The sequence below is a fragment of the Lissotriton vulgaris genome, chromosome 5, assembly GCF_964263255.1.
Source record: "Lissotriton vulgaris chromosome 5, aLisVul1.2, whole genome shotgun sequence".
NCBI lineage: Eukaryota > Metazoa > Chordata > Amphibia > Caudata > Salamandridae > Lissotriton > Lissotriton vulgaris.
Window position 1 is genome coordinate 1,819,453,762 of NC_141693.1, and position 26,593 is coordinate 1,819,480,354.

The following is a 26,593-nucleotide window of genomic DNA, read 5'->3' on the forward strand; positions in this document are numbered from 1 at the left end:
GCAGGGAGATCATGGGCCAACTGGGGGGTGACTAGACTGGGGGATTTATATGGCACAACAGGCTTACTTGAGTTTGAGACACTTTAACTACTCTATAAAATACCGGAACAAATGCGATTTAAATATGTACAAATCCGAGACTTTCTCCTAGGCAAAATGAAATTAAAACAATTAATAGATTCTGAGGTTTGGTCCTGTATTTATAGAGAGAAAAACAAAGCCCTAATCAGCGTAGGTTACAAATGTCTCAGCCAGTTCAAGACTGATGATTGCCCGCATCTTGCTGAGAAATGGACTTCTAGAATGGGGAGGCGTATACTCTCTAACATCTCAACATTCTTTCAACGTATTAATAGCTTAGTTCATTCTTCTAGCCTTCAACTACAAGCTTATAAAACGGTTTGTCAGTTATACTACACCCGTGTAAAAATATCTAAGTGGTCTGGAAACACTAATACCAGCGACCGTACTAAATGACCCAAATGCGACCTTGCTGGTGCGGATCTGGAGCATATGCTCTACTCATGCCCATTGCTCCGTGTATTCTGGAATGAGATAGAAACTATTTTGAGGTAGAAACTACTACTCTCTATCTCTATTACAGCTGAGATTATATTACTTGGAATCTCGTTCTCCACTTGTTCACTTACGGACCTGCTCTTCATTTTGATTTCATGTGCAAGATTGGTTATTGCAAGGGCATGGATCCTAGCAAATCCCCCTCATGTTACTGAATGGTGGTATGGTGGTTCTTGGTGAATGAAATTTATGACATGGAATTTTCTTTAGCAAAAACAAGAGGGATACAATCGATTAAGAAATTAGATAAAATCTGGGGAACTTTTCTCCCGCTATGATTCACTTACGGACCTGCTCTTCATTTTGATTTCATGTGCAAGATTGGTTATTGCAAGGGCATGGATCCTAGCAAATCCCCCTCATGTTACTGAATGGTGGTATGGTGGTTCTTGGTGAATGAAATTTATGACATGGAATTTTCTTTAGCAAAAACAAGAGGGATACAATCGATTAAGAAATTAGATAAAATCTGGGGAACTTTTCTCCCGCTATGAATCTAATGGCTGCTCTTTTTTTTTTTGTCTTTTACGCAAAAATGATGAGTTTATATCAAATTACGATTCTTGGATTATTTATGTGTTTGTGTATGTAACTGATTCTCTGTTTTTCTCTTTTGCTTGTATATATATATATATATATATATATATATATATTTATAGAAGGGAACTGTTTTATAATAAATTAATTAAGTTAGACCAAATTAAGCAACTAGCAGTGCAAATATAACACTGGTTCACATCTGTATTTTACATTTATTTATTGACAATATCTAATATTAACTTTACAGTTATGATTTTGCTGTAGAAATTAATAAATGGCATGGAAGTTTGATTGTGTAATGAGGAACAGAGATCACAGTGATAGTAATAAAAGAACACATTCAAAGCTTAGGCTGAAAATGCTCTTAATTTGTCATTTGAATTAACATTACTGTGCCCTCCCTAACCAGAACATCTTGTAGAATTGTCTGTTCTCGAATCTTCTTTCCTTTATTGGCCAAGGGGAGGAGGGAAGATGCGCCATTTTCAATTGACGTCGCATTGACAACATAACTCTGCATTTTCTGTACATGTTATTTTTAGCTTTTCATTATTTTAGTTTAGGTAATTTAGGGTTAATGCTAGAAAATGTATAATGCTTTTGAGTCATTTTGAAATAGTTTACTTTTTTAGATCCTACTTATGAAAATTGATTTTATCATCCTAGTTTTTCATTAGGTTGATCTTTCATCTTAACATTTTCGAAAGGTAACATTTCTTCAAGTTGGATTTTTATATAGTTCATGCAGACAGGGGTAAGGCAAGTACCTGAAGTACATAACGTCGTGATAAGACAAATGAGATTCTTGTGGTTAATCAGAAAATGTTTCAGTAACCATATAGAGTTAAAATATTTAGGATGAGCTGTGGTTTAGAAGGGATACATAGCCATAGGGGCATGAAGGGAGAGAGGAAGGTCAGTAGCTAAGAGCAATTACAGGAACACAAACAGTACTTCAGGATCTAAACTGATTATAAAAAGAGATTCAGGAGAATAGGGTGAAGGGGGTGGGGAGTGGTGTTTAACAAGAGAATGAGAGGAATACCTATTTAAAAATACAAACATACATTTTTATCTGAATATTTGAATTCAATTTCCAAAAACGGGACAGCTTAAATGTTGACAAAACTAGTTACTTATTGGTATAGCTGATGCTTGACCACCAGTGTGCTGGAATATATTGTGTAACATTCTAGAAAGGGGGAGGTCGGGCAAGAAGTAGCGGGATACTACCACACCTTACTTTACCAAGCAGGGATTTCATGAATAGTTTAAAATGCAAATGCAAAAGTGAAAAATACAAAACATTTGCAAAGGAAAAGTGAAAAAATTAACAAGCGAATAAACAAAAATTGTAAACATTACAAGACACTCTGGTAGTTTAATGTGGACTGGAGTGGGTTCAGAAAAAATAAATGCTACTTGATAGATGTTTGGGGGAGCAAAGTGGCACAGAGGTAGAGGGGATAGGGGTGTAGAAGGTGTTTCCTTGCATTGTAAATAACATACTTGGGCTGCAGTAAAAGATAAAACAATGAGAAATAAGAACACTTTTTTTTTTAATTATTGGTGATTCGAGAACATGTTCTTGAGAATCTATCGATTTTAATTCTTTCTTCTAATCAAATTATTTTTTCAGATTACCCATTTTCACCTAGATCTAAGCTTCCATTTTTATAAGTATGGTAAATCTTCCATTGTGTGTAAGGGCTAATGCTATCCCACTATGGAAGAGCAGCCAGTCTACTGGCTGTCCCTAGAAATGGACTGAGTGCTACAGGGTCAGCCCTTCCGTATCAAAGACGGCCCATATTGTGAAGTTTGAGAGGATGGAGGCTGGGTTCATATGCGCTAGCATATGTGTGGAGGGCTGAAGGCCTCAGCAGGGTTATAATGGTGAACTCCCAGTGCTCGGCGTGTGAGCTGGCTCTGGAAACTGGGATTTTGAAGGGGAAAAGTGCAGATAAAACCCAAGATCCCCTTCACAGCACCCATTCTTCTATCACAAATATCCTTGTACGGTTACACCCAACCGCCCTGTTTTGTACAGTATGAACGCAAAACTACTGGTAGCCCAATGCAAACAAAGCATTTGGCATGCACGCTCTAATTACGCTTCACATAGTACAACTTGGGAGTTCTAGATCTGTTGACAGCAGAGAGTATGACAGGGACGTTACTTCACAAAGTACACCCGAACATTTAAACTTTTAACCCTCTCAGGAAGGGCCCATGAATAAAGATTAGAGAGTGCTCCCTCCTAGATAGTTGTATCCTATTACTGCCTCTGCAAAGTAGATCCCATAGGCTTTTTCAGAAGAAAAAGAATCTCAATTTTTTTTGTTTACGCGCCACCCTGTATGCAGCCCTATGATGAAGATTGCCACTAACTAGTGAGTAAGGGCAGTATTGAAAAACTCCTAGGGTTTCCAACCCTTAGACCGTATGAAATTCAAGATGCATTACAAGGATGCTTTCCCTTCTTTTGTGTGAATATATGTAGATATAGGGAGGATTGGGGAAAGCTAAAACCTTTTGTCCCCTGTTCTTGAGTGTGAAGGAAGATCTAGATCTGTACCATAATCATTTTCTCTCTCGTGGGCGAATGCCATTTGTACTCTGTCAGCAATTGGCGAGGCCAGTGGGTGCAAGCTGGCCAATTTGAGGTGGTGCTTTTACATTAAGTGATGTATGGAGGGATGAGGGGACAGGAGGGATACGCTGGTTGCGGTCTTCTGGGGGTATTAAAAACTCAGTTGTTTAGAGAGGGATGTTTGGTACCCATGGGGGTCTGTGAGTGCGCATGAAAGGAATGAGATGCCAAGGAAGAGGCTTGTACAGGGACAGTGAGTGTGCACTGAGACCCAAGCCCATGTTCTTGGCTAATGCTGTTCACGATGTTTCGCACTTTGGTTGCCCTTTGTCTTTTTGGCCCCTTCACTATTTCTTTTTGTCCTTGGAGAGTTGAATTTAGTGGACTGCTGCTGGTTCCATGCAGCTTCTGGGCGGATTTTATGTATCAGAAACGAGGTGCTCATCTTGTTCTAATTTTCTTCTTCTTGGCACTCGTCTACCTGTAGTTTTGTTTTTCACATTATGAATGCAAAACTATAAAACCAGAGCTGAACCGTGCTGTTTGGCTCCTACGGATCATGGCGCAACTTCAGAATTCATGTGCCAGAACCGCGTTCAATCTCTTGAGGATCCTTTTATGTCCTACTTTGAGAAAGTACAACCCTGGGCAGGAGTTGAAAGGAAGGCCCAGGAGAGGGGAGGCAGTGCAGTTGTGTGAGTTGGAGAATGTGGCTAAAATGTTGAATTCTGGAAGCAAAGAAGTGCTTTTTGGGGTCTATGTACATATGGGTGGGTGGTTGTGGATGCAAATGAATCAGGTGCCAAATGACCCCTCACCCTTTCAGCCATTTCTGCTAATAGTACCACTGTGCAGATTCGCTCTGCTAGTTGTGTGTCATTCATTATTTGTCGAGATAAGTCTCTCTGACATTATGACACAGAAGTTCGATTTCAGACTTTTATTACAATCCTCAGGATAAGAATGATAGTTTTTAAAAAACGTCAGTCATCTGAGAGATCCTCGCTATACCTGTTTTGCGCATGTCAGCAGTGCTGCTGGGGTACGGAAGGCCCTTTTTGCCATTCTTCCGACAGGATGCGAGGCTGTGTGTGTTACAAGTAGCCCCTAGGGTGCTCCTTTGTGGGTGATTACTGTCCATGGGTGAATCCTCTGCTCCTTTGACAGCTCTACTTTTCTACACCTCTCCAGGCTACCAGGGTTCTTACCTGGTTGCACTATACTGCGTGTCCTGTAGGCTGGAAAGCTTTGGCCGATCTCGCCATCATCTTTCTAGTTCTCCCCAGCACTGGCGAGGTCTCGGGGAGCCCACACATCAGAACACAGCCATAGCTCCCAGCCCCTTTAGTGCACAAACACAGAGATGGGGACCCAGTTGCCAGTTCACTATCCAGGGTAGATGCTGGACAGCTTAGAAGACTGCATGACACCCTGATTTGGATGATACTCAACTTCATGGTTGACCTCACCAGATGGAATATATGGGCACAGAAGGTCGCCAGGGCTGTCCGCATCAATTGCCCCCCAAATGTCAGCAGGCTCCCTGGCATCCTCAGAATCACCCTGAACACTGCAGCAAATATGACGTAACTCCCTGAAGTAGCTCAGACGTTCTCTGGATGGATAAGCTTAAATCCCTGAGGAATGACGGCCACTGCTGGCAATCAGCCAGGTGAGAGGAAAGGCTATAAAGAATCACCCCTTTTAGCATTGTTGATGACCTTTGGATGGCTGAGAAGTGGCTGCTGCATTTCCTGTCTTGGCAGCATGAAATACCACGGAGCAAGAGATCCAGGGCCCGTGCTTGCTGGATGTGGGCTGTGGAGGTTTAACTCTTAACTGGGTTACATAATTCTCAACTGATAGAACTCTGCAAGAGATGATGGGCCCATTCAGGTGTGCTCCAAGGGGCCTAGCCTGGGAGTGGGGGGCCTAGGCAGTTATTAATATTTCTTGCTTATTCCACTGTTCAACAAATACACGAGTATCCTGGCCAAACAAATTTCTAGTTTTGGACTTCAATTTTTTTTAACCTACGCGGACAAGTATTGACGCTTTCAACTTTTTACTGCTGTTCCTCCTTTAAAATCCTGTCTCAATACTTGCTGAATGGAAGACAAAGAACGTATCTGTGGAAACAAATCTCTGGGCCGAAGACATTTAACCAGATTCTCTTGGTGCTTTCTCCCAACTCGTGCCAGATGTCCACAATCTTGGGATCTTGACTGATGAAGACTTGCATTCCACATAAAGTTAAAGTCATGAGATGTGGTGAGATTGTGCCAGGGAAATTCCACTCACATGTTTTATGGGGACTAAATAACACAATTTTTCAGGAGATGGCATTCTCTATTTATCTGGCTTCCCCAGGAGAGGCAGTCTCCCAAAACAGAATTTGTCCTATAGTGATTCTGGGATGGAGTGATAAGACTTTGAGTCAAGTGAGTGTGTGAAATCATGTTTGGTTTGAAAGACAAGTATTTGAAAATATTTTAGGTATCACGATTTGCACAATTGCACTTTTCATTGTGGTTGGAGAACTTTGTTCATTGCCTTTGAAAGTATCGACAACTGAATCCCTAATACAACAATGAAATTTGCAATGAGGTGTAGAAACTCTCAGTCTACAAGGTTTTATGTTGGAAATACATTTGGGGTTTTAAATGTTGTTATAAAAAGGCTGCTAAGAGTGTTTTTTATTTAGATACTTGTGGTGAAAATATTAGAGCCAAATCAAAATTTGGTATCAGCCAGATGGTATGGTACAGAGGGTGTCCATTACCGCCATTTTCACCAGCACTGCAGTATTCATTGTGATAAGTCTACTGCAGTTTTTAGTAAAGCACAGAATAAAATGGGCATGGATTGTTAAAACCATTTTGAATCAGATTTGGGGTCATAGGGTTCCACATGATCAGGTTAATGTCTTTATGTATATAGCCCTGTGTGTTGAAATTGCAATTGCAGGCCAACTAGTCAATGGCATTCCCCCATTAAAAGAAATAATTATTTTCCAAAACTACTAGTCGAATTACATACCTTTACCACCAGTTTTCCTCATGCCTGCCCTGTCCTCACTCTTCTGCTTCCTCCTTCCTCCTTCCTCTCACCCCACGCCTGGAATCCTTTTCACTTCCTTCTTTAAATTCAGCTTCGGTCACTGCACTTGTCTGCACCCCAGAGACCGTGACCTCCCAACCATATAAAGCATTACACACCATCCGCTAATGCAAACATTCAGCCTGGCCACACACTGCAGAAGGCCACAACTAGGATGGGGCCATTGGGGCATAGGTGGGTCATGGAAACCCAGCCTGATTTGAAAGCAACTCCCAATTCTGCCGTCTACCACTGCAATGCCAGTGTCTGAATGGCCAGACCGGCCAACTGCATCTCCATCCACCGGAGCTTATCCACCATCAACATAATGGATTACACCTATAACTAAAGCAACTTCTGCACCCACAAAACACAAGAGACTCCATTCCTTGAACTGCAGGCTGTTCTGCATCCACAACCACATCAGACCCTGCACCACCAGCGACCTCCAGTCAGACCGATAAAGTGAAGAGTCACACTTACATTGCAGCAGTCTTGATGAACTTTTTCAGCAGCTGGGCCCGCTTCCCCGCAGACTCGCAGAGCAGGACCTCGGTGGTGACCCAGTGCTGCACCTCACTGCACCTCTGCAGAAGCAGCTCCAGGTTTGCTGTCTCCCTTCGGCCCCTCTCTCCATGGAACACGTAGTCCACAAACTCCACCTGCAGTGTTTGGAGGAGAGAAGCTGCCATGAGTATTAGGAAGTGAAACTTGCAGCAAACCGGAGCTCTGAACCAAAGGACTCAAGAACAGAAGCAAGAGGGAGAAGAAAAGATGGGGAGGCTGTGAAGTGGGGGGGTCACACACTTGAGGGGAGAAGAGGTGAAGTTGTTCTCCATGCAGAACAAGGGCCTGAAGAGGGTTACAGAATCTAATGAGTGTACTGGGTGGAGTTGTTTTTCTCCCTGGAGTTGGCAGTGGGACCAGGATGCATCAGGCTTCTTACCTCCCACACTGCTGCTGGGGATGGAGCTAATGCCCTGCCTCTTATTGTAGAAGGGTGCAGGGAGGTGCCATGGAGAGCTTCGTTCCCTTCCAAATGTTCTAGGGATGGCACAGACAGGCTAAAACAATGCTTTTATAAATATATATATGGGACCATCTCAGTAAGGCTTAGGGAACTGAACAACTATCCTACCGACCCATGGCTCCCAAAGCAGTCCAAATGAACCATTAAATCATCATCAACAAATTGGAAATTGCTTTCTAAAAGCACTAATGCTTTTGAACAACAAATTTGATGGGCTTTGTAAGACATGTCTTAAAACAACCACTCATTTACTGCAAATGTTTGTTTTGATGAGAGTGCTCTCCCCCACACCCAACAGTGGCCATTCTCATGACTGCACCTGACTGCACCTGCAGAGTGACCAGGACAGCAGCCCACACACTTGTTCCGAGATGGTGTCTGAGGTTCAAAATTAGTATCTTCTTCAAAACAGATGATCAAACAATGCCAGTGGCTGAGACCTACTTCTGTACTTCCCTCGCCATAGCACAGGACCAGCAGTGCCACAAGCCTTTCTTCAAACCAGCCCTGCATGTCTCCTCTTTTCAAGCGGGCCTCTAAAACACATTAATGCGACAGTGGCTCAGTTGTTGAGTTCTCCTGCGTGGCTAGAGATAGGCCTCCCCAGGTACCTTTCATGACCTTCTGTCTTGAAGCACCCCATTCCTTTGTCCCTCTTGGAATTTGAGAAGGACATGGTTTAAGATAACCTGCAGAGTTCACAGCTTACTTAGGATCAATGCTGCAAGATACAGAATCAACACCAGTGCAGGTGGAGTGGAAGGAAGACATTGATGGCTCCAGGTCTGTGGGTCAGCACACTGTTTAGAGCAGTAGCTGCAGAAAATAGATGCTGACAGCACAGATCTTTATCAGTGTCATAGATGGCTGGGCAAACCGAGTTAGACGCCCTTCATGAAACAGAGGAGGTGATGGGCTCCTCAACACATGAACTGTGAGAGTCCAGGACACCATTTGTCTCTTGATGCTAGAAATAATTTTATTTAAGTATGTCCATCTATGAAGTTTATGTTTCCAGGCTGGGCAATCAGAACCAATTGGAGGGCACTGTCCAAAGCTACACCCTACCAGCGAACTGCCTGAGAGCATCCTTCACCCACCACTGAATCAACACAACTCACCCCCCACAGCAATAGCCTGCCATTCACAAACATCCCAATTTTAAAACTGATTGATCCCTCCGAAAAAAAAATCTTTCTGTAGCACAGTGGTTTACGGAGGTACACTGTGGGTTCAAGAAGACTTCACGCTGTGGGTCTTGCTGGCTATTTTCCACAAACTCTCCTAGGTCGTGCTACGCCAAGAGACCTTCTTGTTATGCATCAAGAGAACATCTTCTCATGGACCAAGAGGGCAGCTTCTTATGGACCAAGATGGCATCATCTCATGGACCAAGAGGGCATCTTCTCATGGACAGATTATGATCAAGAAAGCATTCTATTATCGACTCATGGATAAATGCGGGCATCTTCTCGCGAATTAAGAGGGCATCTTCTCGTGAATAAAGAGGGCATCTTCTTATGGATAAAGAGGGCATCTCCTTATGAACATCAAGACGGTCACAAAAGCCCTTGCATTATGCTTTTGGACTTTTCCTTCCAACTACCCGATTTCTTTGACTTTTCATACATACTTTATTTTTAATAAATCCTTAGTATTGTTGATGTTATCGGTCAAAATGTTGCATCGTTGAGTTTTTAAGGTGTGCCTTCTTTAAACATTGCTTTATCTTCTCTTCGCCTTGCTGCAGAGATCTTTTGTAATCAGCTAAGCACCCAAGGAAGCAGCAGCTTGGTGACTTTAAAACATTTTTATTTTTATCCAACGGTTGTCACATTGAGCCGAAACTCTGGGCATAGAACTTACACATTATGTTACTATACGTTTAGGAACAAGGCAAACATTTTAGTTGTTTCAGTTGTTGGCACACATTCATTTGGGAACACACAGCAAAACAACCTCCAGCCTCACAATACCTCCAAAAGCATGGGTGTATCCCTCCCATTACATGTTTTTAGGATTGTAATACAGGGTTTAGCTGTTTCTGGAAAAGGAGTCTGGAGCTTATGATAGACAATCTACCATGGGGGAGAGGGAGGGTCAGCCACATGTCAGGCATCTGACATGCACAGAAATTTGCCTTAGGGGCCAAGGGGCTATTCAGATGAACCAGCCTGAGGCAAAATTATCAGACGGCCCTGGAGGTCAGTGTGACACAAAAATAAAACGTTAACACTTCGGTGAATCCTGTACAACTGGACGTCACAAAGCACTCTCACCTCGTGGACACAGCTGAAGAGCTCCCAATGGAATACGGTCAGGTGGCTGGCAACGTCCTCTGCTTCGAGGCGGTGGATCTCAGTGTCTCCAGGAGAACTCTGAATTTCCTCCGGCAGTGGCACCTGTAGAAACATTGGATGGAAAGTCATTAGCAGCAAGATGTTACTTTGTCTAGACCACATCCTCAGCGTATTCCAAAGCACTGAGTGGAGATCCAATCAGAAGCTAGGCAGACTGGCTGCTGGGAAAAACCTAGAAACATCAGTGACTGCTCTGTCTGCGGCATGAAGCATGAGGCTTGTAGCAGTGCTGATTGATGAAGGTTCCCAGGAGAAGAAATGCGTTACTTACCTGTAACAGCAGTTATCCAGTATTGGTGTCTTTCATAGATTCACATGCCTGAATCATTCCCCGTCGTCGAGACGGGAGCCTCCGGTAAATAAAAAAGTAATGTCCATAGACATACATAGAGAGAAAAGGGTCCAAGGGTCTCCCCTTAGTAGCCTTTCCTTGTCCTTATGTAAAAAGGACCAAACTGACCTAGTCAGCCAATCAGCTCCGACCTCCCTCTAGAACCTTCCTGGGAGGAGCCTCAGTCCCTCAGATTTTCGTACGCACCCAGCTAGGTTTGGCGTAGTATAGTTCCGAGAGGGAAGTGAGTCCTTCCAGGGGAGGCGGGAGGGTTGCATGTGAATCTATGAAAGACACCAATACTGGATAACTGCTGTTACAGGTAAGTAACGCATTTCTTATCCAGTATTAGGGGTGTCTTTCATAGATTCACATGCCTGAATCAGAGTAGCTAGCAATCACAGTAGCACATTTGTAAAACAGATTTGCTCTGCCGTCATAGTAGATAATGCATATAATATCATACAACACAGAGACAGCTTAGATATAATATCATCAGAGCAATAATGTGCATACCTGGAAGGCGGGATGTAGGAAGGCTCACCTTACTGAAAGAGATGGCGAAGCACCGCCTGGCCCACTGCCGCATCCTTCTGGAGTTCGATATCCAGGCAGTAGTGTCTGGAGAAAGTATGCGGTGACTTCCAGGTCGCCGCCCTGCAGATGTCCAGGATTGGCACTCCTGCAAACAGCGCCGCTGACGTGGACATCGCCCTGGTGGAATGAGCGGTAACATGATCATTCAGAGGCCGGCCGGCCTGGTCGTGGCAGAAGGAAATCGCCGAGGAGATCCATCTGGATATGCTTTGTTTTGTGAGTGGTAGGCCCATTCTTGGCCTGCTGTATGCCACGAACAGCTGTGAGGATTTCCTTAGATCCTTAGTTTTCTCTAGGTAGAACTTCAGGCACCTCATAAGGTCCAGAGAATGCAGTGACCTTTCCGCCGCTGTGGAAGGGTTGGCGAAGAAAGACCTAAGGACCAAAGGTTCGTTGAGATGGAAGTCCGACGGTACTTTTGGAATGAACTTAGGGTTTGGTCGCAGTATCACCCTATCATGTCTGAATTGTAGATAAGGTTCTTGAATGGACAAGGCCTGTAGCTCGCTGACCCTTCTGGCCGAAGTTAGAGCGAGCAAGAGTGCAGTTTTCCATGAAAGGTGTTGAAGCGATGCCCTGTGAATGGGTTCAAACGGGTGTCGCATGAGCTGGTTGAGTACCAGGTTAAGCTGCCAGGTGGGGGGTACCTTCCGAGGCCTCGGGAAGGATCTGTACAGTCCTTTGAGGAATTGTTTAACTAGCCGACTAGACCACAGGGATGGCCCTGTGATCGTTCTGGTGAACCTCGAGATTGCTGCCAGGTGGACTTTGATGGACGCATGCGCCAGTCCCGACTGGGCCAAGTGCAGGAGGTATGGTAGTATTTGTTCTGGTGTGATGGTGAGTGGCTGAAAGCCCTGGTCCGAGCACCATATGCAGAACCTCTTCCATTTGAGACAGTAGGTTTTGTTCGTACTGTCCGCTCTTGCTTTGGCTAGCACATCCCTGCAGTCTTGTGGTATATTCAGGCCCCCAAATTCTCTGTGCTCAGGAGCCAGGCTGATAATTTGAGCGAACGGAGGTTCGGGTGTTGCACTTGTCCGTTGGACATCGTCAGTAGGGTTGGGTGTTGTTGTAGTCGGATCGGTGACTTGATGGATAGTCGAAGCAGATCCGAGAACCAGTGTTGCCTCGGCCAGGACGGGGCGATCAAGATCAGGGTGCATGGTTCCGCTTTCATTTTCCTCAGGAGCCGTGGAATCATCGGGAATGGAGGAAAGGCGTATGCAAAGACGCTGTACCATCCTATGGAGAACGCATTTCCTAGTGATCCTGGTTGGGGATGCCAACTTGCGTAGCACGGGCATTTTGCGTTCCTCCTGGTGGCAAAGAGGTCGATGTTTGGGACTCCCCAAAGAGAGAAGATGTGAGTGAGGGCGCTGTCCGATAGTTCCCACTCGTGGGAGAGGGATTTTTGCCTGCTCAGGGCGTCTGCGATGGTATTGTCCCTTCCCGGCACGTATTCCGCTTTGAGTTGGATGTCGTGCAGTACCAGCCAGTTCCAGATCGTCTGCGATTCGCGTGAGAGCGAGAGTGAACGCGTTCCCCCTTGTTTGTTCAAATAGTGCATCGTCGTGGTGTTGTCCGTCCTGACGAGCACTGGGGATTTCTGGATGCGGGGTAGGAAGGCTTGTAAAGCCAGAAACACTGCTCTCAGCTCCAAGAGGTTGATATGGAGCAATTGCTCTTGAGAGTCCCATTTGCCGCTGATCTGTAGGTCCTGGAGCACCGCGCCCCAACCCTCTAGGGAGGCGTCTGTTGTTATCACCAGCGGTGATGCTGGGAGGAGAAACGGCAAGCCCACCATCAGGTTGCGACGACTTGTCCACCATTGTAGAGCTTTTGAAATCTTCGGTGTGATCCGAAGGATGTCTTCGAATGAGCCAGTGCTCTGTGTCCATTGGCTCGCGAGTGCCTCCTGTAAGGGCCGCATTCTGAGCCTGCAGTGTGGTATGAGGAGTATGCAGGAAGACATCATGCCTAGGAGGGAGGAGTAAGTCCGAACTTTCAGGTGGTTTCTCCTTGCCACAGTCTTGGCCAGAGATAAGATCCTGTCTGCTCTTTCTCTTGAGGGGAAGGCCTTCGTGCAGTCTGTGTCTAATATTGCCCCTAGGAAGGTAATTTTTGTTGCGGGCACCATGCATGATTTCTTGATATTGAGCGTCAATCCCAGATTTTGAAAGAGATTGGTGCAGGCGTTGGAGGACGTGACCGCGTCCCCAGGTGAGGGTGCTTTCACCAGCCAGTCGTCTAGGTAGGGGAAGACCTGGTGGCCCAGTTGGCGCAGGAATGCCGCCACAGGCGCAAGGCATTTCGTGAATATGCGCGGCGCGGACTTGAGGCCGAACGGCAGTACTTTGAACTGATAGTGACGGCCCGCCACCTCGAATCTTAGGAACTTTCGGTGAGTTTTGAGGATAGGGATATGGTAGTATGCATCCTGGAGATCCAGTGACACCATAAAATCTCCTTTCTCTAGAATGCCCAGGATTTCCTGAATTGTCACCATCCTGAATGATTGGCTTCGCAGGAAGGTGTTGAGCCCCCGGAGATCCAGGATGGGTCTCCACTTGTTTTCTTTTTGTTGAACAAGAAAGAAGTGGGAGTAAAATCCTTTCCCCTTCGAGAATGCCGGAACCCTTTCGATTGCTCCTTTTTGTAGCATTGCCGAAAGTTCCTTTAGAAGCAGGCGTGGATGTTTGTGTGTCCGTCTGCGTGGAGGGGTATTGGGAGGGATGGAGGTGAACTCGAGAGAGTGGCCAAATCGAATAATTTGAAGAACCCACCGGTCCGTGGTGATGTTCTGCCAATTGTGGAGGAAGTGGGTCAGCTTTCCTCCAATTTGAAAGGACGGAGATGGTGTTCGGACTGGCTGGAGGAGGTGGTCACTGGCTGCCGCCAGCGCCCCTCTTGGTGTTTTTACCTCTGTAGGACGACCTTCCGAATGAAGACTGTCTGCCCCGTTGTTGCTTGTGTTGGTACTGTCCTTTTTGATTGTACGAGAATGAGGACGAGGACCTGTTTTGATATGAGCCTCTATAGGAGGATTGGCCCCTGGGCTTGTTGCCACGAAAGGACTGGTTTCTGAACTGTAGAGATCCCAGGGCTCTTGCTGTGTCCGTGTCCTTTTTAATGGCCTGTAGGGCCTCGTCGACCTGTACTCCGAACAGGTGCTGGCCGTCGAAGGGCATGTCTAGAACCTTTGTCTGAACTTCCTGGCGGAATGAAGTGGCTTTGAGCCATCCCTGTCGTCTCAGCACAGCCGCTCCCGCAAGTTGACGGAAGCCTGTCATGGCTGCGTCGATAGCACAGTCTATGAGCTCCGCTGCAGAAGATTGACCCTCCACGAGGAGCGCTTTCACCTCACCCTGAACGTCATCAGGTAGTTCCTTTAGGTAAGGGGCAATGTCCTCCCATAGTTGTCGATTGTAGCGTCCTAGCAAGGCAATGGAGTTGGCCACCTTGATGGACATGGCCGATGTGGAGGTGAATCGCTTGCCTATTGTGTCCAGTTTCCTGCCCTCTTTATCCGGGGGAGCTGACAGTGGTGATGAAGGGTTGCGGGAGTTTTTCTGGGCCGCCTGCGTCACTACCGAGTCCGGTTTGGGGTGACCATTTAGGCAAGCCGCTGCAGTGAGTGGTGCCCTGTATTTTTTATCAAGGCGTGGGACCACCGCAGGCACAGAAGCAGGAGTGAGCATCAGCTTCTTTCCCTGTTCCCACAAAAAGTCTATGATTGGAACAGCTTTTGCAGATTTTTGAGGCTGTTCCTTGAAGTCATGGAGGAAACAGTCCGTTTCCGTGGATTCCACCACCATGTGGAATCTCTTCGCCGCTCTCTCCACCAGCTTGTGGAAACCCGCAATGTCCACCGGTGGGGAGTCCGCTTGGCGTGGTTGTGGTGAAGCTGGGGATGATGCAATATATTCGTCCTCATCAGCCTGGTCCGAGTGGTCTGAGTGAACCTCCTGGACCTCTCCTTCCTCCAGTTCTTCCTCTTCATCTTCTTCGTCCGAAGAGACCACCACTTGAGGATGAACTTCCTGGTGGGGTTGATGGCGAGGATGAGGGCGTTCCGGTGCGGACACCTGAACATGCACTGGAGGTGTCTGATCTTCCTTGTCCTCTGGTGCGGGACTTTCAGGTGCTTGACCACCTTTGCTAGGCTCCGGAAAGCGCCGCTTGTAGTCTTGCACAAGAAGTTTCAAGTCATCCACCAGTGTCGCCGGCAGGCATATCATGGGGGTGACTTCGGTGTGGACAGTGGTTTGGACCGAGTGCTCCTGATACGTGAATTCGTCCTGTTCCTCATCCGTGCTTTGGCATTTTATGTGGAGGTCTGTGAGAGAAGTAGCGGGATTCAGATGGTCATCCTCCTCGGATTCCTCGCTTTGGAAAATTTCCTGAGGTGGTTGTTTTTCCACCTTGCTAGGAGACGTCGTTTCCGGGGTAATTATTGACTTTTCCTGTTTAGTATACTGAATGGTAGAGCTCGTAGTCGTCGAGGGGTCCGTCGACGGTGGTAGCATCATGTACGGCGTCTCCACCAGCTTTGATTTCTTCCATGTTTCGTTAGTCGTCGAATCGCTCGTCGACGGTGTCGTCGTCGAGTCCGTCGTCGTCGAGCCCGTCGTCGACGGTGTCTTCGTCGACGGTGTCTTCGTCGACGGTGCCTTCGTCGACGGTGTCTTCGTCGACGGTGTCTTCGTCGACGGTATCTTCGTCGACGGTGTCTTCGTCGACGGTGTCTTCGTCGACGGTGTCTTCGTCGACGGGCTCGTCGTCGACGAGGTCTTCGTCGACGGAGGGGTTGACGAAGGTATCTTGGTCGTCGACGACTGCGTAGCCGTCGTCGTCATCGATGGTGCCTTCGTAGACGATTGTCTCGTCGACGAGTCTCTCGTCGACACTCTCGTCAACGACGGTTTGGACGACGATGTGCTCGTCGCTGTTGATGGCGTCGTCGACGGTGTAGTCTTCGTCGACATTGTCAGGGGAATAATTGAAGAAACTGGCCTACCTGTAGATGAAGAGGAAGTAGTCATCGTCGTTGAAGCTGAGGGCGACGATGCCGATGTGGTAGACACCGTGGTTTTTACTGAGGTAGTCCTCTGGCTTTGTCTGGAGGACGGAGCAGGCATTTTGAAGGTTTTTTCTTCCTTCGCCGACACTGAGGGTGACGCCGATCTCGCCTCAGAAGACTTTTTGTGAGTCTTCGCAGGAGGAGTGCCTGAGTGGCCCGGGGAAGCGTCCCTTGGCCTCTTGCTCGAGCTAGCAGAAGTTCTGGAAACGCTGCTCACAGAGGACTCTGGATTGTCCCTGTTCTTAAGCCTGTCCAGCCAGATCAGAAGGCGACCTTCTCTGTCTTTCACGGTCTTTTTGGGAAAAGACCGACAGATTGCGCATTTTTCCGAATTGTGATCCGGGTAAAGGCAATACAGGCACAGGTCGTGTTTGTCATCCACATGAATCCTCTTCTTACTGCAGGAAGAGCAGGCCCTGAACAGGGCTTTCTTCCCCAAGTCAGACATGACAAAGGCAGTATAAACACACACTTACTTCAGGGGTAGTGTGTTGAGGAAGTCCTTGAAGAGATTTTTTGTTTCAGAGAAACTTCCAAGAGAGTTTGATGATTTTTTAGTAATATCCTGAGGAGAGCTCAGGCTGGAGACTCCCTAGCACAACGTGCGGTAGAAAATCTGAGGGACTGAGGCTCCTCCCAGGAAGGTTCTAGAGGGAGGTCGGAGCTGATTGGCTGACTAGGTCAGTTTGGTCCTTTTTACATAAGGACAAGGAAAGGCTACTAAGGGGAGACCCTTGGACCCTTTTCTCTCTATGTATGTCTATGGACATTACTTTTTTATTTACCGGAGGCTCCCGTCTCGACGACGGGGAATGATTCAGGCATGTGAATCTATGAAAGACACCCCTAATACTGGATAAAGCACGGACACATTGGTGGCAGAGGAAAAGGAGAAAGGAACAGATTGCCTATGCAACTGCTGCACGACGCTTGGGGGTGAGTGAGATTGGGAAAACAGTGGGCCTTTGGAAACTGCTCATTATGATCCTGGTCCCAGAAAGCCTATACTTTATTTAAGCTGCGCTCCCCACTGATATTTCTCCCCCCTGCCCTGTACAGGCCTGAAACGCAACTGAGCTACTGACTGGCCCATGGTGAGGTGGTCTGTAGCCAGTCATTAGGACCCACATGCTATCAAGCAACGCACTGCGATTAAAGCATGTTAGTGTGCTCCTTACACGAGCTACAAGCCTGATGCTCTATCACCACTACTAGTCTTCACTCAACACTGCTGAGGGTGTCTTACTGGTATATGGACTCACGATTCATGTGTGGTGGCAATGCTTTTATGAACTTTGGGGCCAATGTGGAAGGCCAGCAGCCTTGTTATTGAAGTCTCAAAGTAAGGGCTTACACCAAAAGTCTGTGCTTGGTCTTCAATTCTTGGCACATGAGGTTAGAGCGTGGGTGGCAGACAGAAGGCACATCAACGCTCAGTGGTTGTGTGATCGAGGACCCAAAAGAACTTCAAACTGAGCGAGAGCCAGAAATCTGACTCCAGCTTGGAGTGGCTTGCCCACTTCTTTCCCATTGTGGAAATTAAAGGGCCAAAGGCGTAGGAAGGATATGACCATGATCAAACAATCTGGTGAAGCAAGAGTACAATACTACAGAGAAAGACTCCTTGTTTCAAAGTCAATATCTTTCTAATTTTAGTGAGTGGACTAGGAGACTTAGGGCCATATGTAGGTAGCCCAATACCGGTCGGTAACGGCCGAAATTACCGAATTTCGGCCGTTACAGACCGGTATTTAGGGTTTGAGATGTAGGAGGCAGGTTTAAGGATGCGGTAATTACCGATTCCTTAAGGAATCGGTAAAATACTGATTCCTTATTTTAAGGAATCGGTGATTACCGAATCCAAAAAGCTATGTAGGAGGCACTCAAGTGAGTGCCTTCTTGCATTCAGGATTCGTTATTTACCACCATCTACAAGTTGGTGGTAAATATCGAAAACCTTTATAAAGCAATTTTGTGCCTTTTTAAAAGTGCCATGTGGCAGACATACATGCCCTTAGGGAATGTATGTGTGCCACATGTGCACACATGCACGATTCAGGGGTGCAACAGGGTGTCAATATGACACCCTGCCACCCTTGAATATGTGCCCCTTATTACCGATTCGGTATTTACCAAATCGGTAATAGTGAATGGCTTCCCATTCATTCCTGTGGGCCTCGAGGCCCATAGGAATAAATGGGAATTACCGAATCGGTAAAGAACGATTCTTAAATACCGAATCGTACCGATTCGGTAATATTTATCGAATTGTTTCCTACATACCATTTACCGATTCTGAAATACCCAATCGGTAAAATTCGGTAGTTTAGAATCGGTAAATGTAGATTACCTACATATGGCCCTAGGTGTTTTCTCCCCCATTGAAAAAATCAATAGCCTGTTGGATTTATAGCCCTGTTTTCTTATCGCATTCTTACTACCAATGTTTAGTTTGATTTAAGTTCTTCACATCTCTATAAAAAATTAGCACAGTAATATGTTCAAAAAGTGACTGCACAAAAATACATAATTTGTCACAAGGGGGTGCCAGGATTAATGTAAATGATTTATTCTGGTTCAGTCATTTCTATTTTGCTCATTATACAGCAACAGGGGTATGGGTAGTTTCAGTAGTGAGACTTGGTGATTAACATTCGGTTGGTGAGAGTAATGTGTTGTAAAATCTGCCCAAACTTTTAATAGAGTTCACAACCAGCATATTTTGGCAAATTAATAAAGCTAGTATTAAACATCAAGTCTCCTAGTGGATGGCTAAAACTTTCTTTCCGTCCCACGTCTAGTGGTGGAGGTTGGGCATTTGTGTGCCCACTTTAGTGAATTGCATAGTCTTTGTCACGATTTTTTATAGCACTTGCTACATTAACTGTGTCTGTTACTAAGCACTCATAATGTCTACAGATAAGAGAATAAAGTCATAAGGACATTGTGAGGTCTAAAATTCTATTTCATTCCAATACAATAATCAAGTTACTTCCTTTGCACACTTGACTTGTCAAATGTTGTAATTGAAGGCAGAGAAGACTTACTCCAGAATGCCAACTCACGTACAGTATAACAAAATATTGTCAACCCTTTGACTATTTTAGAGTTAAATGGTTTAATTTATAGAGCAGTATTGAAAGAAACCCTCAAAATAACTTCAAGGCCCTCAGTCCACTCCATGTACATGTTCACTCCCCATATATTCATTGACCTCTCATGTCCCCTACTCTGCTGGCATCAATGCAACCCCTGTTCACACCACAGACTATACTTAATGGCCCCTGGGGAAAAGTTTGCAAGTACCCAAGCTATAAGATTTGAATTCCATAACATGTTTTGTACATGTATAACTCCGAACTTTGCACACACATTTTCTACCTGTAGGACCTTCAGACCCCCCCGCCTCTCCCCCATGCAGAAATCAGGAAAGAACAGAATCTGCACTCACTTGAAGAAGCATTGACAAAGCCATTAGCTTTTACATTAATGTGGTGGATTATTCATGTACATTTCCTACAAAGGGCAAACCTGTAGTCTTAGCCTTTGCCTACCTGAATGGCAGGAGGAATGAGCAGTTGCAGAAGCATCTGAAAAAAGGATGCGACAGAAAATAAAGCGTCCCTTTTTCTGTAGTTTCCTCTTTTCAGATGCTTTTCTCCGTGCTTTCTTCCTATTGCTGCCGGGCTGCTCGTCAACTGATTTCATATGTAAAATGGCCCTTCATGCATTCCATCGGACATGGAAGGATACACCAAAACAGGCAAATGAAAAACTGACTGCGGGTTGATCCAAAACTTGATTGAGAATGTCTCTAGGTAATGGCTGGAATAAGAGAATGGGTGAAAGAGGTTAACCCAAGTCCCTTAGAGAAATTATATAATACAGCCTGTTCGTGTGGAAAGAATGGCGTACGCGCCATACACATTATACATGAAAAACTGGGCACAACAATCCTTTTCACCCAAGCTGCCCAGTGAGTTAGGTCTGAGACCCTGCTTGGCACTGAGCACCTTTACACCCTAGTGCTTTAGGACATCAGTGATCTCAGCCTGGGCCATAGCTGGCACGAGACATGGGCTGTAATGAGGAAACCAATGCGGTCAATGCGGATATTCGCCAGCGCGGCTCTCACCAGGTTGTCCAGACTGTCCTTTGTGCAGGCGAAGAGGTGACTGTTGATGCCCAGAGTGGTGAACACACAGTCTTCATTTGGCTTCAGCATCGCTTTCTCTTTAAAAATAAAGAAATATATAAAGTTTAGAAAGAGTCTCATTCTCAGTAAATATACCATTTGCCCAGAAGTAGTATAGGGTCAATTGCCATCAGAGGCATCACTTGCTCCAATACACATAAGGGGTTTTGTGGCCTTTATCGCCAGTAGCTGTGTTTACCGCACAGAGGTCAATAAAGTGAGAGAGGCTAACTGGTACCCACTGGCAGGATTTCATGGTCAGGCCTGCATCCCAGACCCCAGGTTTTGCATGTCATTTGTGTGATGTTCATCCACTTAGCTGTTCATAATTGCAGTTTTATTTTTACCATTATAAATGCAAGACTGAAAATACCAGACAGCAAAGGGGCGTGGCCTCAAGAAACAGTACTGAGGGATCATCTGGGAGTGTGTCTGGGGGGCTGTCATCTCTACAGGGAAGCCAGTGCTGCAGCTTATGCGGAGGGTTTGTGTGCAGAAAAGCCACTGCAGACACACTGGTCTGGTGTGAATGCGAGGGCCAGACCTGTGGCCATTCCTCCAACTCTGTCCCCCAAGAACCAACCCCTGCTGTTCAGCTGTGGACCCTCAGGTAACATGAGAGGACATTGTGCCCAGGGGGCTGGTAATCTCGCAGAACTCAAGTCAGGAGCGCCTGCCCCGACATGAATTAATAATTACACAAACTGCAGGTCCATGAACACTTTGGGGGATGCTCTCGACTCAGGCGTGGACTCTTTGCCCTCCAATAGGTCATTAAAGGCTAAGAGGGGAGAGATCACTCGCTAGCAGGGACAGAAATCTGTGATCAGCCCCTGCTCGCCTCACAGCAACAATCAAACCTCGTGGCATTCAGGAAAACCTTCTCCCTTGACCCCTTCACACTGAACGTTTATTGCAGCCTTTCCTTCATCTCATTGGCCTGATTTACTCTTTCAAACCGATGCAGAAATCAATTCGCTCTGCAATCATCTAAGCGAGCCTTACAATCAATACATTGAACTGACTAAATGCATGAATGTTATTGGACCATGAGGGGACTCTGGTTGATTACAACTGAACCTGAGAAGCGAGCATTGGCAAAGCCAATAGGACTCTCCTATGCAAGAGCCATTTGCTCTGCTAATGTGTTTTAGCCCTGTTGTATATCAGCGTGGCTGCTGTCAGCATAGCTAAGAGGTAGTGGCCTGGAGGAGAGTGGTGTGGCAGAGTCAGGAGTGGCGCAGAGTGAAGTGGTTTGGACTGTTGTAGACTTGAATGGCGAGGAGTTTCGTGAGTGGCATAGACTAGAGTGTTACAGAGCAGAGAGTCATAAAGTGGAGTGGCGTACATTGTCAAAGACTGGAATGGATTAGAGTGTCAGCGTGAAGTGACTGACTAGAGTGGCGTAGTGTGGAGGGGTGTAGAGTGGCAAAGTAGAGTAGTGGATTAGAGTGGCATGCAGTAGGGTGGAGTTGCATAGACTGGATTAGAGTGGAGCGGAATAGAGTGTGTGAGAGTGAAGTTGCACAGCGTGTCGTAGAGTGGATTAGAGTGGTGTAACCTGTAGTGGCATCGAGTAGAGTGTCGTGGAGTGCCATAGAGTGGAGTGTCGTAAATTGGAGTGTCATAGAATGGAGTGGAGTAGAGTGTCAGAGTGGATTAGAATGTCAGAGTGGAGTAGAGTGGCGTGGAGAGTGGTAGAATGGATTAAAGTGGCAGAGAAAAAAGTGGAGTGTCGCGAAGTGTCGCAGAGTTAAGTAGTGTCGTAGAGTTCAGTCGAATATTGTAGAGTGGAGTGGAGTGTCGTAGAGTGGAGTTGCACAGAGGAAAGTAGAGTAGTGTGAATGGTTGTAGAGTGGTATGGATTGGCTTAGAGTGGAATTGAGTGTCAGAGGTGAGTGATGTAGAGTGAAGTGGCGTGGAGTAGTGTGTCATGGGGGGCACAGAGTAGAGTCTTGTAGAGTGAAGTGTTGTAGAGTGGGTAGACTAGAGTGGCGTAGAGTGGCGTAAAGTGGCGTCGAGTGTTGTCGTGTTTTAGAGAGAGGTGAGTGGCGTAGAGTGGAGTAGCGTAAAAAGGAGTGCAAATCCAGTCATTTTGTGAATCATAGAATTTATGAACGTAAAAGGGGCTTTGTACATCAGGCAGGCCCTATAGCCTTACTTTCAGGAAACAATTCAGAGATATTACATCAATTGTTGCAAGCAACATATCACCATCATGCCTTTATCTACCCAAAATGTGGAAAATGACATAACTAAAAGTTTTACATTAAAAAAGAAAATCTCCTGCTGTTGTACAACATTTTTGAGCCACAACAGTTCTTCCCAGTCGGAAGAAACAGCTGAAATCTGCTATCGGACCACAACTTCTCCCTTTTGGCAGTAAGATAACAAGTATACTCTGCAGACTCTCCATAGATACAAATGAAAAAGGCTGAATTTCCACGTTTAATTTCAAAACACGTATGTTTTCATCCTCATAAGGCATCTCGGTCTCAAATACACTCTCTTATGTTGACATGCATTCCTTATCGACAGATGAGTTGAAAAGAGAGGGCATTTGCACCAGTAAGGCTTTAGGGTATTTTTTCGATACACTCAGGTTGAGATTTCCAGACAATCCCCACCTAAGTGCCCAAATAAGTCACAAAATGTGAAGCATGTCATTTAAATAGTCCTTATTTCTACGTGCAGCGCCGTGATGTTGTTTCCTCAATAGTTTGCGCTATATAATTTGTCACTCTCACTCTTCTTGTTCTGGGCTCTAAAAACAAACAGGATTTATTGGAGTTTAAGGGGGCGGGGGGTTGTAATTCTTCCGAACTTAGACAGAGTGTCCTGTAAGAAGGGGTGAACACACAACAAAAGCCTCATTTACAATTAAAAGCCCTGCGAGCCCAATGAGTGTTGCGCGCCTGCCATTTATACACATACTTGCCAACTGGAAGAACAATGTGACTGTGTGAGGAGGGGGCAGGCCTCTTGCCGAGAAGGACCTACCAGGTACTTTTGAACTCCATTCCGCCGCATGCCAGTCACCCCCCCCCCCCCCACACACACACTCTTTTGCCGATCCTGAGGTGTTTTCACACCCCTTAATAGACGTCAACACTTCAAAGCCTCGGAAAACGAGCAGGTAAACAACTATTTACAGTGGGTTTCCGCTTGTTTTCCCTGTCACTGTGTTATAGCGGCACCTCACCGGGAGACCGTGTGATGCGAGCAGATATCGTGTGTCACACGGAGATACCTTGTGAGTGGCGGGTATGTATACAGCTCTGACACTATGGTACTCAGTCTAGCCTCGCGCTCTTTTGCACACCCACGAACTCACCCCCTGAAGATGCCACCGCCACGAGGACGAGGGCCTCGTCCCGCCCGCTGGGCTCCTCCGAGTACTGCAGCTTCTCGGAGACAGAGGTCAAGATGTCCTCCACAGAGGCGGACAGCCGGCTGCGGATGGTCACATAGGAGTGGTCCGGCATGTACACACGGCAGAAGACTAGAGAGGAAAAGGTAAAGGTCAAAAAGACGGAAGGCAAAAAAAACATAAGCGATGCTCTGAAAGTGAGACATTTCTTCTGTCAGATTACACAGTCAACATCCATTAAAAGTGACGAGCTTTGCGTTACTTTTCTATTTATAGCAACATGTAAAAAGTTGGTCAACTGTGTGCACTCATGGACGTCAATTCACCGGAATGCCAGGGGCAGCGGAAGTGATATTACATGCCCTTGGATCTCCTCTTTCATTCACACACACACACATATAAACACAAATTCACACATATACACTCTCTCTCACACATTAACAGATTCCCACCCGCAAGCACGCACACAACATGCATTTCAAAGCATTTTTAACTTACCTCAGCTGCCATGAAACGGCTTATTCCAGCTTATTGTACTCCATTTGTATTACACTATTAGTGAATGTTATATTTTATTCACTATCAGAGTGCTAAAAATTTGACAGAAAATAAAGAGTGGAGCCCCAGCTGCCCCAGTATTCCTGGCCCTGAATTTGCCCCCTCTGCGGCCTGGGGTCGCAAAGGCAGTGCTAGGGGTAGCAAAGGGTAAGCCTCTGAATGACGTCCCTGCGCGCACTGGGTAGCAGGCAGGCGCCTTACAGTAAGGGCAGATGGAGGTTGCTGCTCCTCACTACTGTGCATGCAAGCCTGCCCTCAAAAACTGCTTTGCTTCGTGGAAGTCCTATGTGCCTTTCTTCGTTAGATCGGACTTGACAGCACAGCTGTCGCAGACCTTATGGTACAAAAAAAAAGAAAAAGAAAGAGTGGGCTTTCTGGCATGGTACATAAAGGGACTATGGTTTTGCCAAGATGTTTGGTTCATGTGAGTACAGCTTTTGATTTGTCAGAGGGTGTGTGCTTCCACAGAAATAGTGCTTACCCTCCTACCACCTGTGCTCATTTGTTTATCTACCTGTTGGAGATAGACTCTTTATCAAGCAAAGCTATTGTGCATGACCTTTCAGTCACACACACCTGGCACTGTGATGGGTGGAGCATGCCCTTTAAGGCTGCATAAATGCCCACAGTCAGGGTTCTGGATAGCAAGGAATAAGGGGGCAGCAATACTTCCTGAGTACGATTGCTCAAAAATTATGTCAGCCAATTCAAGGCCATGTTTCTGAGCCCCATCTCTTGAAGACGCTCAGGAAGTTTAGAGTGGGGCACAGTGTTGAAAGCTGCAGTGAGTTCCAGGAGGATCAGAATGGCCTTGCCTCCCTTGTCAAGGGTGTTCCAAACGTGTTTAACAACTTCCAGAAGCGCGGTCTCAGTGCTGAATTGGTGTCGAAAGCCGAATTGGCTAGGATGTAATATTTTATTATCTTCCAAGTAAAGGGAGAATTGGCGGTTGACTTCCTTCTCCAGAATCTTTGAGAAAGAAGGGAGATGGGCCTATAGTTAGCCACTCGTTTCGGATCAGCTGCTGTTTTTTTCAACAGAGGGAGAACTTTCGACCTTTTCCATCCTAAAGGAACCACACCAGTTGCCAGCGAGGTGTCAAGTATGTTGTTCACTAGTGACTATAGGATTGATAGATTGAGAAACCATAGTTAGCATGGTAGTGGAGCCAGGGTCTAAAGGGAAGCCGAACTTCAGGACTTCTAACGCTGATGCTATGAAACAACTTCCCCATGATAATTATGATGTGTGTTCTTGTTTCCCATGCATGAAAGTTTATGCTCAATATAGCAGGATGTTGATGGTTACGGTGGCCAGCCAATGACCAAGGCCATAAGTTATGATTAAGTCAATGGGCCTAACTTATTTATTGTGAAAAGGATTATGTGAGAGTCATTAGTTCTTCAAGGGTGGTTTGTTATTACTATATTGAAATCTGTAGAGCGGTATTTTGTTCTCACACACATTTCATCCTCACCGTAGCAGGCAACAGTTTTAGTGTTGGGTACCCCTCTGACAAACCATGGGGATTTGTGCTCTGGTAAACCTTGTTAGGCCCTATTAAGAGACCAAGGCCTGTATTATATAACAGGCACACTACACTGTCCCTGTTTGTGCAATGGGGCACCTTCAAACAGGTGCGCAGGGACCAAACAGGGACAGTGTGTCCTATTGCAAGTAATGTGTAGCCCAAGGGCAACCACAAAATAGGAGTACCCAGAAGGCAGCGCATTCGCGAAATACAGAGTGACTGTTTGAATCAGCCTCTCGGTCTCTCTCTGGGTAGGCAGCAGCTGCTTGCACCTTAAAAGGTGACAGAAATCCTCCTGCAGGTGGGCAGCGAGTGACTGCACTCACCTGGAAGGGTATGTCTGGGAGCCTATAGGACTCCCCCTTTATCCCTTGCAGCGGTTACACTGTGCACCACATTTTGTCGAGCAAATTCAGTGCGCCTCCTGATGGCCTCTTTACCTCTGTATCCATCTTAGGGTAGAGGCACAGAAGAAAAGTGTATATATAGCACATTAGCATGGAAATTAAAAGTTTACTATAGGAGGGCAAGGGTTTTGGAGATTGTCATTACTTGAGACAAACTCTGGGGGTAGAAAAGTTTAATTGTGATAATCCTTCTTAGGACCCTTTCAAAGGGGTTGTGTATTGTTTTGCAAACTGTAATTTTGTGCATATTTGTAATTTTCTAACTGTTTGAATGACGGTTGCAAAAAAAATGTGTGTTTTAGTTGGCACGTGTTAGTTAT

At 46.0% G+C, this 26,593-nt stretch overlaps 1 protein-coding gene across 1 annotated transcript in view; it reads right to left on the minus strand.

Annotated features, from left to right (window-relative positions):
• The window catches only part of RAPGEFL1 (Rap guanine nucleotide exchange factor like 1), a 267,731-nt gene that overhangs the window by 71,493 nt on the left and 169,645 nt on the right, over positions 1-26,593 (minus strand). The window contains exons 6-9 of the mRNA XM_086924240.1: positions 23,742-23,909; positions 20,348-20,445; positions 10,121-10,243; positions 7,295-7,473 (exon numbers count right to left, since the gene is read on the minus strand). Coding sequence (XP_086780366.1) covers positions 7,295-7,473; positions 10,121-10,243; positions 20,348-20,445; positions 23,742-23,909 — 568 coding nt within the window. The remainder of the gene's footprint in view (positions 1-7,294; positions 7,474-10,120; positions 10,244-20,347; positions 20,446-23,741; positions 23,910-26,593) is intronic.